Source organism: Rutilus rutilus, assembly GCF_951802725.1.
Source record: "Rutilus rutilus genome assembly, chromosome: 9".
NCBI lineage: Eukaryota > Metazoa > Chordata > Actinopteri > Cypriniformes > Leuciscidae > Rutilus > Rutilus rutilus.
The window spans coordinates 501730-522729 of NC_140223.1; the positions used below are offsets into that span (position 1 = coordinate 501730).

The 21000-nt window shown below is 38.0% G+C and overlaps 1 protein-coding gene across 1 annotated transcript; it reads right to left on the bottom strand.

The window, feature by feature from the left end:
* Window positions 1-6766: 6766 nt before the first annotated feature.
* On the bottom strand, window positions 6767-20696 carry LOC311296893 (uncharacterized protein; the record flags this gene model as incomplete). The annotated part of the gene is made up of 6 exons (XM_084418876.1): window positions 6767-7397; window positions 7666-7875; window positions 9057-9104; window positions 9372-9466; window positions 19407-19464; window positions 20567-20696. The coding sequence occupies 6 exons, from the start codon at window positions 20694-20696 to the stop codon at window positions 6916-6918; spliced, it is 1023 nt and encodes a 340-aa protein (XP_084275002.1). The 3' UTR covers window positions 6767-6915.
* Window positions 20697-21000: the final 304 nt, after the last annotated feature.

Below are 21000 nucleotides of genomic sequence, written 5' to 3' on the forward strand. Positions count from 1 at the left end.
CTTTAATACACACTATATAAATCACTTCAGACTCTGTCTGGCATCTCTTCTGTTCGAACAATCAATTACAGTTTCGCTTTTATTCTCAAAAAAAATTCCAATGAACAATAATGATTAAAAAAATAAATAAATAAATCATAAAAAGACCAGTGCTTTTGCATTTGTCCGTGAATTTGTGTGAATGTTGCGTTCAATAACAATAATACAATGTTTGGCAATGTTTGAAGAGTGATGCAATGGAATGTTCAAGGTTAATATCACCAATATGTTCTAAAAACGTTATTTCTGAATATTCTCTGAACCTTCAACACGTGTCCATGTTTTTAAATGTTCTAAAGACGTTTGTAGGAACGTTAAGGGAACATCCCATTCTTCAAACATTATGGGAACGTTATATTTAAATACTTTTGAATGTTTTATAATTGTTACATTTGAATGTTTTTTAAATGTTACTGTTGAGTGTTTTCTGAACGTTCTGAAACAAGTAGTAAAAAACGTCACACGAACAAAATCGTTTCAGAAAAAAGTTCCAATATTGATGTGTGGTGAAAGAATGTTTGTTCATAACGTTGAGAAAACCTTGGCAGAACGTTCCCTGTCAGCTGGAGATTGGTTTATCTGTGAATGGACGTCATCCTGCATTAACCTGTTAATCAAAGAGGAAACGATGATATGATGAGAAGGAAATGAACCGTCATTGATCTTCAGAGGTTAATGCTCTCAGATGAAAGCCATAAATGAACGTTATTAACTTCAAACATCAACGATGAAACTGAGTTCAGTCTCGCCCAGTGTGTGTCGGTGTAGAAGAGCTGAAGTTTGAGCGAGTGAGGAGAACAGAACTGCGTTTGCTTCCTCCGTGAACATTCATTGTTCTTCTGAAAGAAAGGAAGTCTTGAGAAATAAAGGACTCCCACTCAGCCTTTGATTCATGGAGGTTCAAGCACATTCAAATGAGAATCATGGAGATGAAGAGCAAACCAGAGGAGGACAAGTGGACAAGCTCAGTTCATCTACACTCTTCACAGTAACACAGTGTTTGCTCTGTTGAGCTGCTGTACGGCTCTCTGGAGGCTGGAAAGTGTTTAAATCTCTTAAAAAGTGTTTATAACATTCAACAGTAACACTTAAAAGTAACATTCAGAAAACATTCAAAATTCAAACAATGTTCAAAGATAACGTTCCCATAATGTTTGAATATAACGGTCTTTAGAACATGTAAACCCCTGATGTGTAGAAGGTTTCGGAGAACATTCAGAAATAATGTTTTTAGATCATATTTGTGTCAGCTGGTGATATAAGTCTGAACATTCACTCTTCAAACATGCGAATGCTACTCTTGACTGATCCTCTGAAACAAGCAGTGACATTTAAAAACGTTACACGAACAAAATCGTTTCAGACCAAAAGTTCCATGAACGATATATTAATAACATTTTTCCTTCAAAGCATTCAAAGGACAGCCATAACGGGCTCCTAATTACACCACTAACGATGATGATAATTCGTCCTGTAAACCCTGATGGTTTTATGAAAGACTTCCCTCTCTGTATATGGGGTCATTTCCCCTCCGCAGGGTTTGAAAGGCTCTAAATGATGGCGAATAATGGAATAATAAAATCACAAAATAATAAAGTGCGTGAATATATCAGTCGCTCCGGAAGGCGCGCGGATCCCCGCGGTTTTCCCGCCATGCAGATGTTAAACGCGCGCGCGGGGTGTTCTGCATGAGAAAGGCGCGCGCAATAAACTCCAGCAGAGCCACAGATTCCTCGTGTTCTCCTTTCACTCCCAGATTAGAGTTAAATAGAGATACACGAACACTGGGAGAGAGAGGACAAAAGTCTATGGAGGGTCGAGGAAGCAACCTTCTGTTTTCACGTGTCTGAAATAAATAACGAGAGACTCCAAACTACTATCGTTAACGTGAATTATAATCATATATATTTATATTTATACATTTCTTTGGGCTAATGCGTTTTATTTATATTAAACGATGATACATTTTGGATTCAATAACAACAACAAAATACAGTGTTTTCCATTTTAATTATTATATATGGTTTGTATTTTATTATAACTTAACATTTTACATATAATGCATTCTATTATGTTTTATATAATTTATTTATAATGCATTCTCTGGAATTTTAATGCATTGTAATGTTTCCGTAATCTGTGTGTGTGTGTGTGTGTGTGTGTGTGTGTGTGTTTCAGTCTCGTTATGCTCCGTTAACGGACATGTGAGACAGAACTAAACATCACAATATACACAGCAAATGGTGTGTGTGTGTGTATTAGCGTTTCCGAAATGAGTTCACAGGTACACACGAGGTGCTTGAGTGTGTGTGTGTGTAAGGTGTGTTGTGTTCATGCTGATGGTGCTTCACACCTGCGCGCGCATCCGCTGAGAATGGGAGTCCATCATCAGTCGATCATGAGCTCTTTGCATCTCATCATGAGGTGATAACAGAAGATATTACACACTCATTCACGGGGAAACCGACAGAAACCGCGACTTATAATGAGTGTGTATTCCGGCACAAGAGTTTCTGTCTTTTCTTACGCGGAAATCACGCGCGTTACTAAAATACCATAATAACCATACAAAATATCATTAATTTACCATGCAACGGGTTAGCACTAAATATTTACATATTCTACCATGGGTTAGATCAAAGGGCAATTACATTAAATATATTCTAATACTTTGATATGCACTAAAGTACCTTTTTTGAATATGGTGATCAAACAAAACCATGTATTTCCATAAAATACAACATTTTTGGACCAGCTGATATATTATATAAATATATATTCTGTTGCATGTTTTGTCAGGTGTAAAGGACAAAAATATGGACTTCACTTAAAAAAAATGAGGAAACTAGTTGCCTTTTGTATACGTTTGTAATGTAGTGGAATTGTCAAGTTCACATGGACTAACCCAATGTTGGGTTAAAAATGGACAAACCCAGCCGTTGGGTTACATTTTTAATGTAACCAATGCAATTTGTCCATTTTTTTATTGCATTTTTGTCCATTTTTGATTTTGTCCATTTTTAAACTGCATTTTTTAACCCAACGTTGGGTTAGTCCATATTTGACCCAACATTGGGTTAAAACAACCCAGCATTTTTTTGAGTGTAAGCATTAAGTTTATTTACTTAATAATTTTAAGGCAATGGGTTAATAATCTTTTTTTTAAAGTGATCTAAACACTTTTTACACTTTAAAGAGTTAACAAATTTAAGTTGTAAAAACGTGTGAACAATGTTTCTAAAATGTTAAAAGGCTGTTTTTGTAACCTGATAATAAAGTTATCTGTTGTTTAAACGCTTTATTTGTTCATGTTGTCTGTTTAATCAGTATTAGATGTGTATCTGCAGAGGTTTAGCAGAACCCCTGAGGCAAGTGTGTGTGTGTGTGTGTGATGATTCAGAGGTTTCCAGAAACACTTGTGTTAAGCAGGAACTCACTGATATGCCATTCTCTCGGGTGTCGCAACTCGCAACATGAATGAACTGTGATAATGGAATAATAATGAGGAACAGATGAAGTTAACAGGACAGAATTACTCATTTAATATGCAAACGCTCGCATATATTAGCCCTGGAGGAGACAGACTGCTTTCAGACACTGGTGCGAATCCAAGGCTTTCGTTCTGCTCTCTCACCTTTCAGTATATGCCTGTGTCGGGACTAATTACACGCTTGATTAGTGATATTAAAGTGTACTTTATTTGTGTTATAAGTACATCACAAATTCATTACGAGTGTCTTCGAAACATACAAGCAATATATCATAAGTGTATTATATTTGAGTGAAAAGTATACGCTCAGTAATGACATTGGCTTATTCCAAATACTACACATTGCACTTTGTCTTCAATAACAAATGCAAATTAATAAACAAATATTACTTATAATTTGTACAATATACTATTGTAAACTATAGTGTATTTTGAAAGTACACTTTCAATGTCTTGTTACAATGATCATTTTCAGCACACAGTTAAAAATATACCTAAAATATGTTTTTAAGTAAAGTGCAAATAAATACACTTTAAAAAACATAACAACAGAATTTTCACTTCAAGTATATTTTTTTAAAATACATATTTTTAGAAAATATTTTAATTATTTTAAAGTGTGTTAAAAGTTGTATTGTGAAAATAGGTAAAAGCATGATGCTAATATGCCTTTAATATATTTACAGATATATTTCATCAATAATAACTGAGATCTCCGGCTGAAAGAGAACTTCTAGATCTGGTTCAGCACTTTCCGAGAGCAAGACTCTTACAACGCTTGTGTTAACACGGTAAATGACGTGTGTGTCTGTTTTCCAGCGTCTTTAAGACAGTGGATTATATCAGACTGTCAAGTCAAACACTGATCAAGTGACCAATGCTTTGGGTTTCTGTATGCCTTCAGAACATTCCAGATCATCCTTGGTTATGTGAACATTAAAGAAATATTTCATTTTATCATTCTTCAAACATTATGGGAACGTTACTTTAGAATGTTCTCTGAATGTTACTTTAGAATGTTCTCTGAATGTTACTTTAGAATGTTCTCTGAATGTTACTTTAGAATGTTCTCTGAATGTTACTTTAGAATGTTCTCTGAACGTTACTTTAGAATGTTCTCTGAACGTTACTTTAGAATGTTCTCTGAACGTTACTTTAGAATGTTCTCTGAACGTTACTTTAGAATGTTCTCTGAACGTTACTTTAGAATGTTCTCTGAATGTTACTTTAGAATGTTCTCTGAACGTTACTTTAGAATGTTCTCTGAACGTTACTTTAGAATGTTCTCTGAATGTTACTTTAGAATGTTCTCTGAACATTACTTTTGAATGTTCTCTGAACGTTACTTTAGAATGTTCTCTGAACGTTACTTTTGAATGTTCTCTGAATGTTACCTTTGAATGTTCTCTGAACGTTACCTTTGAATGTTCTCTGAACGTTACCTTTGAATGTTCTCTGAACGTTACTTTAGAATGTTCTCTGAACGTTACTTTAGAATGTTCTCTGAACGTTACTTTAGAATGTTCTCTGATCGTTACTTTTGAATGTTCTCTGATCGTTACTTTTGAATGTTCTCTGAATGTTACTTTTGAATGTTCTCTGAACGTTCTGAAACATGAAGTAACATAAGACGTCAGACGAATGTCCAACTGAAACTGTGAACTGGGAATGAATGATTAATGAATTTACTGTCCCGGCCAAAGTACGAACTGAGAGTGTGACAAAAGAAAGAAGGAAGGAGGAGCGATTGAAGATTCACCAGATTATTCCAGCATCATCGATGCCTTTCTGAACTGCATCACAGATTCTGCAAAATAACTTTTACACAAATCTCATTTCAGCATCAACTTTGTCTCAGATGTTTTTCCTGGAATTCTCCGTGGGAAATAGAAACTGAGTCAATAGTTATAAGAGTAGATATAAGATCATATATAATGAGATAAAGATCTGTAAATGAGTGTGGAGTGTGCAGATCCAGGGTTATTATCAGGACTAAAACTTACAAAAAAGCACAACAAAATTACTAAAACATTTAGTGTAATTTGAAGAACTAAATTAACTACAATAAAAATCATAAAAAACTAATATGTATATAAACTAATAAAATATAAAAATAAAATCCAACTCAAAACAGTAACAAAAAATGTAATACCTGAATGATTTGAGACATTATTGAGATCTCCGCTGAAGTGTTGGTCAGTGCCGTGATCTTCAGATATCTGAATATACCTGAATATACCCTATATCTGATATCTGAATATACCTGAATATACCCTATATCTGATATCTGACCGCTGAATGCCACCATTACCACAATCAAGCCATGAAGTCATTTTATTATTTACACATTTCAGGGACCTGACATTTAAAAAAAAAAATTACATTTTACAGGCAGTTTAATGGTGATCATGTGATTAATATATACACTGCCGATGAAAAGTTTTGGATCAGTAAGATTTTGAATGTTTTCTGCTCACCAAGGCTGAATTATTTGGTTAAAAAGACAGTAATATTGTGAATATTATTCCAGTGTAAATCATCTGTTCTCTATGTGAATATACAATAAAGTGTAATTTATTCCTGTGATCAAAGCTGATGTTCAGCATCATTACTCCAGTCTTCAGTGTCACATGATCCTTCACACATCACTATAATATGAGGATTTGATGATCGAGAAACATTTATGATTATTATCAGTGTTGGAAACAGTGTACAATTTCTTCCAGGATTCTTAGATGAATATAAAGAACAGCATTTATTTGAAACAGAATCTTTTGTAACATTATAAATGTCTTTCCTGTAACTTTTGATCAATTTAATTCATCCTTGATAAATAAAAGTATTGATTTCTATAATTTCTTTCCCCCAAAAATAAAACTTCTTAACTTTATATTCACCAAATTATCCTGAAATAAAAGTGTAAATAACTGTTTTCAACACTGATAATAATCATAAATGTTTCTTGATCATCTAATCCTCATATTAGAGTGATGTGTGAAGGATCATGTGACACTGAAGACTGGAGTAATGATGCTGAACATTCAGCTTTGATCACAGGAATAAACTACACTTTACTGTATATTCACATCGAGAACAGCTGATTTACACTGGAATAATATTTCACAATATCACTGTTTTTTTTTATATTTTTAATCAAATAAACGCAGCCTTGGTGAGCAGAAGAGACTTCTTATCGATCCAAAACCTTTGATTGGTAGTGTATATCAGTATTTTTTTGCATGTATAGTGTTTCAGTCCAGATGTGTGTTTAAGTCTCACTCATCATTCAAAAGGAACACAATATAAATACACTGAATATAAATACATAACAGTAGAAAAACCCTTCCCCAGCAGAAGCTAGACGTCAGTAAATGTTCTTGGTGTTGTTATTCTGTACTGGTATTGTGTTCAGATAGTGACCCGACACTGGAAACGAGACCCGAATCTGAGTCCGACACGGTCGACATCTCCTCGAACTTCTGAACCACGGCCCTCACGGACCCGAACGACAGGCCCCGCCTCCAGCGCCCAGACCCCGCCCCTCTTGGACCCCGATAGGTGGAGCTGGAGCTGAGAAACACGTGATTGGGCGGCGGCAGGCCGGGGCGGAGCTTGAGTCTTCCCTGGCCCAATTGGAGAGCAGGACGGAGAGGAACACTAAAGTGGGAGGGGACAGCGGCAAGAAACTCTTGAGTGACAGGATTGTGGAAGGTGATTGAAGCTCCGCCCACATTGAGAAACACGCCCACTGTCTTCAGCTGAGGAGGAATAAAGGGGAGGAGCTCACGCCGTCCGTCAAACACCGCGTGAAACTCTAGGCCACGCCTCTCCAACCACCAGCCACGCCCATCACATGATGATATCACACCTGAGGAAAGAACCAATCACACTTATATGAATCATAACAGCACAATGCCTCATCCTAATTGCATCAAATCCTATCACATCAAATTGACCACAAAACTCCTCAAGTCCATTCAAAACAAAATTGTTTTGTGTATTTGTGGTTCAAGTGCGACAAAAGTTCTGGGGTCTTGGACCCCTCTGATGAACAAAATGACCCGAGGGAAGGATGAGTAGAAGAGCAAGGCCTACATTTATTTTATTTAGCAAAATATCTCTGCATATACTCTCACCGATCCTATAGAGGGCGCTGTTGCAGACGTCGATCTCCCAGTAATACTGTCCTCTGGAGATGCTCACGCTCCCGCACACCTGAGGCAGTGGAGGCGGGTCGTTCCGCTCATCCTCACAGCACACCTGACCCGTGACGCTTACGGAAAGGGCGGAGCCTGAGAGGCGAAGCAGCGAATCAGAGCTCGACGAATCCAGAGCGAACACCAGACCTGCAGACGTCAGTCACACAGATATATGAGAGAAGACTGTGGAAGTGCATTTACACATCCACACAGGAAAAATAATCATGCGCTTATAAATCATAATTATAGCATATGTCAATATTTCAAAGTCGAAATTCTGGTTTAATAGGTCATATTTATGACATAGGTTAAAATTATAACTTAAAAAGTTGTAATTCATTATAGCAAAATGTAAAACTTATGAGAAAACTTTCTTTTGTCTTATCTTAGCATATCATAATTTTGACTTTGCGCCCCCTGTAGGCCATGATCAGCGACTAATCAACGTCAAGCTTAAAGAAGTGTGCAGTATGTAGTGTGCAGTAAGCAGTGTGTCATGTGCACTATTAAGTGTGTAGTGTGTAGTGTGTATTGTGCAGTGTGCAGTAAGCAGTGTAATATGTAGTGTGTAATATGTAACGTGGTGGTGGTGGTGGTGGCGCAATGGATAAGACACATGCCTTTGGTGTGAGAGACCCGGGTTCGAATCCACTGTGAGACACCAATGTGTCCCTGAGCAAGACACTTAACCCCTAGTTGCTCCAGAGGCGTGCGACCTCTGACATATATAGCAATTGTAAGTCGCTTTGGATAAAATGAATAAATGTAAATGTAAATGTAGTGTGCAGTATGCAGTGTGTAGTGTGAGGTATGCAGTATGCAGTAGTGTGTAGTATGCAGTGTGTAGTGTGAGGTATGCAGTATGCAGTAGTGTGTAGTATGCAGTGTGTAGTGTGAGGTATGCAGTATGCAGCAGTGTGTAGTATGCAGTGTGTAGTGTGAGGTATGCAGTAGTGTGCAGTGTGTAGTGTGAGGTATGCAGTATGCAGCAGTGTGTAGTATGCAGTGTGTAGTGTGAGGTATGCAGTATGCAGCAGTGTGTAGTATGCAGTGTGTAGTGTGAGGTATGCAGTAGTGTGCAGTATGCAGCAGTGTGTAGTATGCAGTGTGTAGTGTGAGGTATGCAGTATGCAGCAGTGTGTAGTATGCAGTGTGTAGTGTGAGGTATGCAGTAGTGTGCAGTATGTAGTGTGTAGTATGCAGTGTGTAGTGTGAGGTATGCAGTAGTGTGCAGTATGTAGTGTGTAGTATGCAGTGTGTAGTGTGAGGTATGCAGTGATTAGTGTGTAGTGTGCAGTATGCAGTAGTGTGCCGTATGAACGGTCTACCTGTAACTGATCTCTCCATTTCCTCTTCAGAAAGATCTACACTGCCATCTAAAGGACAGAGACGGCAAGGACACAGAAAACAATAAGAGAAAGAACACAATGAATAAATAAACTGATTCAAAATACTAAATGTTTATGACAAAGATTGAGGCACCCTGTGTTTTTACCACAGTTAAGGGGTGTTTTTATGCAGTAACAAGTAACTCAAGTCATTTTAGTAATAATCCATTGATAAAAATATTTTCCAATATATTATCATGATGATATTGTCCATGTCTTGAGAGTAATGTACGTAGCTACTGTTTTCACACTCACCCGTCTCCTCGCTCGCTTTAGGGTCAGAGGTCACTGTGGGGTCAAAGGGCAGACAGGTCAAAGCAGATGACCAATCAAAGCAGGGCAGCTCGACACTGTGACGACAGATCGAACACAGAACGGAACAGATTGGACGAGAGGCGGAGGCCACGCCCCTGACCACGCCCCCACCCAGCCCCGGCCCCGCCCCCTCGGCCAGGCAGCGCGCGCACAGTGTGTGAGAACAAGGCAGAATCAACGCGACGTCAAACACGCGACGACATGACGCACAGCAACGCGACGCGTCATCTCCGAAAACACAGGCCATCAGAGAACAACAACACTAACACTAAATCCACATCCAGATGATAAGAGATAAAACACAACATCTGCACGCGCTGCTGCTGCTGGTATAAGAGAGAGAGAGAGAGAAAGAGAGAGAGACGCTTTCCTTTATCAGCCTCTCCATTGCTTGTGGTCGCCATGGTGACCAGCCCTGCACCCCATAAACACACATACAGAGGCACTCTAAAAGAGAGATTCACATTTATTATACAGCGTGTTAATTATTGCTTTGAAACAGATATTATTCTGAATTTGACTCGTAAATCATTGCACTAGAAAAAACAATGATGATGATGATGATGATGATGATGACGAGCGCATCATGCGTTCATTAAAGATTAGAATATGAATGCATAAGAAAAACACCAATGAATGCATATAAACACAGGCAAGCATGAATCAATGAATGAACTCAAATGAATTGTATGGCCTTGTACAAATAATGCATTTTCATGAAAGGAATAAAAGAGAAATCAAATCAAATCAAACACTGACTTGGTGAAGCTGGTGCGCGTTTCATCTGCGCATGCGCGCCATTCAGCGCTCAGAAAACATCCAGAAATAACGTTTTCAGAAGTTTATGAAGCTGACGCACGCGGACATGTGCACACACACACTCTGCGCGGGTAAGACACACACACACTTTAACACAGACACACTGGCGTCTGATCGCGAGGATGATTATGATATCACAGATGATTATCTTTCAGGATTTTGAGTTAAACGCTCGCTTTCTCTGTATGTTGTTCTGTATGGTGTTAGGAAATGTTTCAAAAAGTCTGTGCATATTTTTCTGGGATATCTGTTTCATAATGCTAATTTATTGTTTGAACTTTGCTAAAAGTGTATGGTCTATAATTGGGAGTTTAATGGCAGGTTCCCAGTGTGACAACATGCCCCGGTGTAGAAACACGTGTTAAACAAGAGCTGGTGTCGTTAGAGCTGTGTGCACCACTTCAGTCATATGATTGTGCAAACAGATATGAAATATGATGCATATGCAGTAAAAACAGCCTGACAGTGCTGGTGAAATATGCAGCAGGTTTAATAACAGGTATTCAGCCGTGCTGATGTTTTAATAAGCATTTATAGGGTTCAGCGGATGTATGATTGCACAATATATATATGTTTTTATTGAACATTGATGGAGCGACAGATTTAGTGTGAAAATAAAACAGTTTGTACTATTTCATCTTGATAAAAGATATACATTTTATATATTCTTTTATCAAGATAAACCTCAAACTCGTTTGATTTATGTATTTTGAACATATTTAATTGACAGTATTGAACAAAAAAATGATTGATTTATAAGTTTTTGTTCAATATTGTCAATAAAATGTTCATTTTATAAATACAGAAACAAAATTATTTAAAAAAGTAAAGATTCTGAAAGCATTGAATGAGATCCTATAATATTTTAATATAGCTTTACAGTAGTAACAATAAGTATATTTTATTATATGATATGATTAATATCAGACAGTTTCATTATGAATATGGAGATTATCTCTAAGATGGACACCCAACTTAATATATCATATTTCCCATCTGAATCTAATCATGTCAACATCAGCTCATTATTATCACGTTAATTATTATGCCTTTCGGCACAAAAAACATATTTTACAAATTTTTCTGTAGTTGAAAAACTGTTGCTTTAATTACCTTTGTCTCAAAATATAGTCATTATGTAATGGATTTTAATTTGCTACATAAATCTACAACATTTTTAAAATATTAGATCAAATTAAAATTAGGATCAGCAAAATTTCCACGTGCATCATTAAGAAAATGATCTGCATTTCTGTGGCATATAGACAGTGCTTTAAAGCGGTGTTATAATGCCCTTTTCACAAGGTGTAAAATAAGTGTCTGATGCCCCCATCAGGGTGTGTGTGTGAAGTTTCAGCTCTAAATGCCCCACAGATGTTTTTATATCGCATGTTGAAGTTGACACTTTTTAAGGGTGAGCAAAAATACATCGTTTTTGTGTCTGTTCCTTTAAATGCAAATGAGCTGCTGCTCCCGGCACAGGGGGCGGAGCTTCAACAGTTTGCGTCCTGAAAATTTCTAAAACTTTTTTGTTTATATTTAAATTTATGTAGTTTATGTGTAGTGATAGTCATTGATTAGCATATTCTGTCTTGATAATCTATAAATCGTGTTCCGGGGGCGGGGTTATGTAAATTCTAGGGTTGGTGATGTCACTAACCCGGGAGGAGTGTGGTGTAGTCTCTACCAGCCGTTTGTTGTAGTCCTTAAAAACTATTTCTGTAAAAGCAGAAATCTCCCTTTGCTTTGGACTTTGAGCGTTGTAACTTTGCAGATGTTGTTTATGCTCAAACCGCAACATTACACACTAACTAAAGTTAGAAGAGTCAAATCATAATCAACCACCCCTTTAAAAGAGAATAAAGTCAATATTCTCAATATACACGGTGTATATTTGCTAGTAGTCGTTTTCAGACTTCCAGTGATGTTATTGTGCAAGAATCTCTAGTACACAGTTAATACGCTTCTCAACATGTTATGATTGTGTGTGCATCTCCAGTGACTCACTGACTGAGTGTTGAGTGTTGAGTGATGAAGATGAAGTATGAATGAACGGCTGTTCTTCTCATCTTTCGCTGAGGATTATCAGGACATGTCGAGGCAGAATCTTTATCTTGTTTTTCATGCATGTAGAGAGACACAACATGAGGACTCGTTTGCCCTGAGGATTTACGATTATCTTTATGAAGAACAGTTTGTGTCCCACCGTTTGTTATTGTGAAGCTGTATTGTATGCCTGCATATGACGGGCATGATGTTGCGATATTGATAATGATATTATGAAGTTGGTGTTTCGGTGAAGCTCATGGTCCAGTTAATATAGTAAATGAGCCATTTTGTATGAAACTAGTTCATATCAGTTTCATATTCTGCTTAGTTTAGCGTGCAGCTTTTGTTTAACATCCAAGGGGACTTTCTTTTAAACCTTTTTGACTCATTATATATATATATATTTATGTCCATTTCTATGTCTCTTTATCTATCTCAGTATATATATACTGTATATAAGGCTGTGAAACGATTAATCATCCAAAATAAAAGTTTGTGTTTACATAATGTAAGTGTGTGTACTTAATAAGGGTGTACTATAATTATTTTGTATATATAAATATGTTACGATCAGGTGTGTGTTGGTTGAGGCACACTTTATTAATTAGATTCTAAACTTGAACAAACTAGGACAAGAACACAGGACTCAGGAACAGAACAACCAAACAACAGCATAACTGTAGACACAAAAACAGTCAAACAAGAACTCACAAAGACAGGGCTGAAACACAGGGCTTAAACACAGGGCTGAAACACAGGGCTTAAACACAGGGCTTAAACACAGGGTTTAAACACAGGGCTGAAACACAGGGCTTAAACACAGGGCTTAAGAAACACAGGGCTTAAACACAGGGTTTAAACACAGGGCTGAAACACAGGGCTTAAACACAGGGCTGAAACACAGGGCTGAAACACAGGGCTTAAACACAGGGCTGAAACACAGGGCTGAAACACAGGGCTGAAACACAGGGCTGAAACACAGGGCTGAAACACAGGGCTTAAACACAGGGCTGAAACACAGGGCTTAAACACAGGGCTGAAACACAGGGCTTAAACACAGGGCTGAAACACAGGGCTTAAACACAGGGCTGAAACACAGGGCTTAAACACAGGGCTGAAACACAGGGCTGAAACACAGGGCTGAAACACAGGGCTTAAACACAGGGCTGAAACACAGGGCTTAAACACAGGGCTTAAACACAGGGCTGAAACACAGGGCTTAAACACAGGGCTGAAACACAGGGCTTAAACACAGGGCTGAAACACAGGGCTTAAACACAGGGCTGAAACACAGGGCTTAAACACAGGGCTTAAACACAGGGCTGAAACACAGGGCTTAAACACAGGGCTTAAACACAGGGCTGAAACACAGGGCTGAAACACAGGGCTGAAACACAGGGCTTAAACACAGGGCTGAAACACAGGGCTGAAACACAGGGCTGAAACACAGGGCTTAAACACAGGGTTTAAACACAGGGCTGAAACACAGGGCTGAAACACAGGGCTGAAACACAGGGCTGAAACACAGGGCTGAAACACAGGGCTTAAACACAGGGCTGAAACACAGGGCTTAAACACAGGGCTGAAACACAGGGCTGAAACACAGGGCTGAAACACAGGGCTGAAACACAGGGCTTAAACACAGGGCTTAAACACAGGGCTTAAACACAGGGCTGAAACACAGGGCTGAAACACAGGGCTGAAACACAGGGCTTAAACACAGGGCTGAAACACAGGGCTTAAACACAGGGCTGAAACACAGGGCTTAAACACAGGGCTGAAACACAGGGCTGAAACACAGGGCTGAAACACAGGGCTTAAACACAGGGCTTAAACACAGGACTGAAACACAGGGCTGAAACACAGGGCTTAAACACAGGGCTGAAACACAGGGCTGAAACACAGGGCTTAAACACAGGTGTAAAAGAGCTAGACAGGATAACAAGGGGGCGTGGCTAATCTGAAACAGACAGGGAACCACTAAACATGACAGGACACAAAACCACATCATGACAAAATACATACACATGCATTTGTATATTTAAGAAATATTTGCATGTACAGTATTATATATAATTTATATTATATATAAATATAAATATTTTATATATAAATAAAAAATAATTATTTTATATATATATATATGAATGAACTTTTCTACAAATATATAGTCTATAATTGGGCTCTATGTAAATATATATAAATTAAAGTAACCATGAAACTCCAATAAATTAATGATAAAAAATGGTAAAATTATTATTATAATTTTTTTAAATTTTTAATTGATTTAACAAGGCCATTATCAATAAATTGATCAAATGAAAACAAAAACTTTGTATATACTTCAAACTAAAGGCCTCTCACTGTCCACAACATATTAAAAGTCCCTGGTTTTGTTTTAAAAACATGCATGGAGACAACTTTATGTATTTGTAAAATAAACTAAAATACTAAGAATTTAAATAATACAATGTCAGGATTACAGAAATTTCAGGGTTCTTTTTAATAACTATGTGACAAAAACAAAATGACTAAAACTTTAACTGAAATAAAAAATAGTATATATATTATGTTTTATAGCCTATAATATAAAATACAAAATACAAAAATAAAAACTAATTTAAAATATATAAAAAAGTTCCCAAAACCGGTTGTTGAGGGGCTGAGCTGAAATCAGAGAGATGTTGATTTGCTGGTTATTATCAGTGATGTTGAGAATCTGAGTTTAACCCTGTCGTGTGTGTGTGTGTGTGTGTGTAGTTGTGCTTCTGCTCCTGCTGTGTGTGGACATCAGTCTGAACAAACCCCTGGACTTCATCTGTGACCCGGAGATCAGGGGAAGCATGGACGTCACGCCGGCGCTGCACACACTCATGGTAGACGCACGCACGCTTCAACACGTGACACACACACACACACACGCACACACACACACACACACACACGCTACTGTACGTACAGTAAAACGCTGCTGTTACAGGGGGACTGTGTGGACCAGCTGCCCTCGCCAGTCCTGTGCCCGTGTGTCGCCATAAACCAGGGGACGTGGAAACACACACCGGTGAGGCAAACACAAATTATTCATTAATTAATTATATAGGCTATAATATATTATATATAGTTCTGAATCATTTTTATTTCAATTTTAGTTGTTTTAATAAATGATTTTATTTTAATAGTGATTAATCACATCCAAAATAAAAGTTTGTGTGCACTCTGTATACTTATTTTGTATATATAAATACACACACATGCATGTATATATTTAAGAAAAATGTGTTATTTATATAAATATAAATAATATATAAAAATAAATATTTATATTTATATATTTATTGTGTAAATATTTCTCAATATATACATGCATGTGTGTGTATTTACATATACAAAATAAGTATACACAGTACACACACATATATTATGGAAACACAAACTTTTATTTTAGATGCGATTAATCGCGATTATATATATATATATATACAGTGAGGAAAATAAGTATTTGAACACCCTGCTATTTTGCAAGTTCTCCCACTTGGAAATCATGGAGGGGTCTGAAATTGTCATCGTAGGTGCATGTCCACTGTGAGAGACATAATCTAAAAAAAAAAATCCAGAAATCACAATGTATGATTTTTTAACAATTTATTTGTATGATACAGCTGCAAATAAGTATTTGAACACCTGTCTATCAGCTAGAATTCTGACCCTCAAAGACCTGTTAGTCTGCCTTTAAAATGTCCACCTCCACTCCATTTATTATCCTAAATTAGATGCACCTGTTTGAGGTCGTTAGCTGCATAAAGACACCTGTCCACCCCATAGACATAATAAATACATAGACGCCCTATTGGCCGCTGGATCGTACGTCAACGGCGCCGCCATACTGCGGAGGGCAACTTTCCCACACCTCTCATAACGAGAATTGAGAAAAATGCCTATTTCGTGTGCTGCTTGGGGCTTTACAAATCGCCACACAAATGAAAACAGGTCTCAGGGAATTACCTTTCACAAGCAAAACTGAAAATTTGTTCCTGGTTGTATTTCATTTACTATTTTTATTTTTAGAGGAGAAAGGCCGCGAAATTTAAAAATACTACTGTTATTGTGTCACGAAATGTAGTTTTAAGAGTTTTTCAGTCGACAATGTAGTTGTTTAAAGCTCAAATCTGTGGTTTATTTATAAAGATAGCGCCTATTTAAAAATGTTATCTGGCGGTTTCGGAGTTGTGAGATCCAGCGATCACCGGGCGCTCAGCGCTCATGTACCCCGCCGAGAACAGCCTTACCTCGGCTAGTGCTTCTGACGTTCGCCGCTGGATCTGATGTCTTTAGTCTAGTCGTGGTTAAACATGAGAATAATTTGTCTTGTGTATATCTAACGGGCGATCTTTGGTCTCATTAATCTATAATTTGTTCCTTGGCAAATCGTTTTGGCTGAGGGCAAAGTGAAGTTTCATAACTTGATATATTTAGGCTATTAACTTTAACGTTGTAGCCTGCTGTATGTCTGACTGAATCGTTTACTTTATTTCTTGACTTGTATAGCTTCTTATACCTTTTAAAAACTGAAATTTAACAAAAAGAGACAGGGCTGCGTCATTTTATTTTATATAGCCTATGTAAGAATATTTTAAAATATATAAATTTACATTATTTATTATTGTTATTATAATAATATACCACTTGCGATTATCAATCTATTATAGTTGTGCTGTTAAATTATTGTACCATACATAGTAACTATTTAACTTATTAGCCTATTTTTTATTGTCTATATTCTGTAATTGATATTTCATATTCTTTTGCTATTATTATAGTATTATACAAACTATATGCTATTATCAATATATTATTATTATTATATTATAGTACTTATGATCTATTATATAATTATACTTTTCATTACTATTTTATTTACTGTATACTGTTTGTTTATTTTATTGACTAAACTATTTACTATTAGCCTACTTCTCACTTTATCTTCCACAATAAGAAAACTTTATTTAATTTAATGTGAAAATTAAATTATATCTCAGTATGGGGGTGTTCCATAGTTCCATAATTGTGTTCCATGTTCACAATTCTTATCCAAGAATAAAAAGCCAAATACATGACAAGCCTGAGCTTTGGCCATTCCTTATTAAAAAAATATTTTATAAGTCTAACTATCGAGATTTTAAATAACTAGAGATGGAACTTTTTTGTACACCACATACAAACCACAATCGGTTGATAAATGTAATTTTTTTTGTTTTTTATCCAGAAAAACCGCAGCTCACCTGTTTACTTGCATTTGATTACAGTGCAGTCTTGCCCTCCGCAAAATGGCGGACGCGTTGACGTATCGCAGCAACGTTCCAAAGCGGCCAATAGGGCGTCTATGTATTTATTATGTCTATGGTCCACCCCATACAATCAGTAAGAATCCAACTACTAACATGGCCAAAACCAAAGAGCTGTCCAAAGACACTAGAGACAAAATTGTACACCTCCACAAGGCTGGAAAGGGCTACGGGGAAATTGCCAAGCAGCTTGGTGAAAAAAGGTCCACTGTTGGAGCAATCATTAGAAAATGGAAGAAGCTAAACATGACTGTCAGTCTCCCTCGGACTGGGGCTCCATGCAAGATCTCACCTCGTGGGGTCTCAATGATCCTAAGAAAGGTGAGAAATCAGCCCAGAACTACACGGGAGGAGCTGGTCAATGACCTGAAAAGAGCTGGGACCACCGTTTCCAAGGTTACTGTTGGTAATACACTAAGACGTCATGGTTTGAAATCATGCATGGCACGGAAGGTTCCCCTGCTTAAACCAGCACATGTCAAGGCCCGTCTTAAGTTTGCCAATGACCATTTGGATGATCCAGAGGAGTCATGGGAGAAAGTCATGTGGTCAGATGAGACCAAAATATAACTTTTTGGTCATAATTCCACTAAACGTGTTTGGAGGAAGAAGAATGATGAGTACCATCCCAAGAACACCATCCCTACTGTGAAGCATGGGGGTGGTAGCATCATGCTTTGGGGGTGTTTTTCTGCACATGGGACAGGGCGACTGCACTGTATTAAGGAGAGGATGACCGGGGCCATGTATTGCGAGATTTTGGGGAACAACCTCCTTCCCTCAGTTAGAGCATTGAAGATGGGTCGAGGCTGGGTCTTCCAACATGACAATGACCCGAAGCACACAGCCAGGATAACCAAGGAGTGGCTCTGTAAGAAGCATATCAAGGTTCTGGCGTGGCCTAGCCAGTCTCCAGACCTAAACCCAATAGAGAATCTTTGGAGGGAGCTCAAACTCCGTGTTTCTCAGCGACAGCCCAGAAACCTGACTGATCTAGAGAAGATCTGTGTGGAGGAGTGGGCCAAAATCCCTCCTGCAGTGTGTGCAAACCTGGTGAAAAACTACAGGAAACGTTTGACCTCTGTAATTGCAAACAAAGGCTACTGTACCAAATATTAACATTGATTTTCTCAGGTGTTCAAATACTTATTTGCAGCTGTATCATACAAATAAATAGTTAAAAAATCATACATTGTGATTTCTGGATTTTTTTTTTTTAGATTATGTCTCTCACAGTGGACATGCACCTACGATGACAATTTCAGACCCCTCCATGATTTCTAAGTGGGAGAACTTGCAAAATAGCAGGGTGTTCAAATACTTATTTTCCTCACTGTATACAGGTGTATTTCTATAGTAAAACTTGAATAAATTGTATTGTCACAACCGATGAAGACAGACACGAGGATGAATCAACAAGACTTTAATGAGGATGCTTCAGATAAACACATCTCAGGAGCGTAAGGCAGGGTTAAGTATCAGGTAACTTGATAATATCAGTGTCTCTGTGTTGCACTTCCCAGGACTGAAGAGCATCCGATGCTCTGGGGTGGGTTTCCCGAAAGCATCGTTAGCCAACTATGTTCGCAAGTTCCGTCGTTATCAGCAGTTCAAACGAGTCTGTGTTTCCCGAAACCATCGATCTAACAAACATTCGCAAACAGCATCGCAGAGTTGTGTGTTTGAGCGACAGATCTAGAGGTTAGAAGAAGAGTTTCTAGTAGAATCAATAAATCCTGATCTTAAGCCAAATAAGCAAGCTGACATTGAGTCAAGGATCGTGTGCAAAGCAAACACTGGTCCTTCATCTAACACACCTGAACCTGTGGGAAGAGGGACAAGATGGGAATGGTAAGGTTTAGGTTTTTTCACATGGGAGGTAGGTGCTATTCAGTAGTGTGGGGGTAAGTTGAGCCGGTAGTTGACATTAGCTGTGTCCCAGATTACGCACTGTACACTATGTACTTATGCACTATGCCGTGTAGTGTATGAATTTATACGCTTATTTTGTCTTTCATCATCGGATTCTGATAGCCCCCCCCCCTCCGCTACGTAATTAAAGCTGGCGACAGTCGAGTGCATGAAGTGTCCAACGTTCCACACTTCGTTTTTTCGGTTAAATAAGTGCATCATCTGGGTACTTAAAGTGCACTTTTTCTTTTTAGTATCTTCTGTTATGTTTGTCTGTTGGATTGTGGATGGTAACCTGAAGACAGATTCTCTGACACACCGACGAGCTGGAAAAACTTTGGAAAAAAGGCGAGGCAAGGCAAGTTCATTTATATAGCACATTCCATACACTATGGCAATTCAAAGTGCTTTACACAGAAAGGAATTAAAATAAAAAATAAAAGCAAGGAAAATTAAAACAGTTATAAAAGGAATTAAAAGAGATATAAAGATGATGCAGTCATAAGAGGAATTAAAGGTTAAACCATTAGATTTTCAATGGTGATTATACTGTGTCTGGGGTGTTCTTTCGGTGCACCTAAGTAATCTATTAGACGTCTCCAATAGACCCAGTTTTTCCCTAAAATCGGATAGGAAGAGCTCTAGGAAAGGAGTCGATCCAATCTGCACCCTAAAGATTTGTTGTGAGGCTCTAGGACTGACTCCAGTCCGCACCCCACAGAACAGATCTGGTCCCCGACCTCAAGTTTCACATTAAACTCACTAACTCTACCACAGACTCAGGTCATCAACATGGTTTCATCTCTCAATTTCCCAATTAACATTTCAGAGTAATTTATGTTTGTCTCTTACTCAATTCTCAGTGCCACTTGATTTTTAGTTTAGAATCAAAAGGAGGATGCAAAAATAGAACAAAAGAGTAAAAAGATGATACATAGATAAACTTCTAATCTGGCAAAACACCGGATGACCGGACTAGAGTCTTCAAGGTATGGAGAAGTGAATTCAGTTTACCTTTGGGTAAGTGATGAGGAGATTTGGAGATGGCACAGGTGGAAGATCCTTGTACATGCAGTAGTGCTAAACTTCCGAATGGAGCCACTGGTACCAGTTGTGGAGGAGCAAGAGGGTTTGCTGACTGCATGGGTGTCCTATGCCTGAGGAAGAATGTATAGAGTCCATGAGGGTAAGGCTGATGGGACATAAATCTGACCCTCAGGACCTCCCAGTGGAGCTGGCTCAGAGTGAGTGGCTTCGGCAATGCGTTCCTCTAGGTTCTACTGAAAGGCGTTTAGGAAGATGGTTGGAGGAAGGTTGGGTTCTGGAGACCCAGTTGGCACCTCAGGAGAGTGTATACTGGATAGAGCGTCAGCTTAGAGGCTCTATTTTAACGATCTAAGCTCATGGTCTAAAGCGCACGCCGCAAGTGCACTTATGGCGTCCGAATC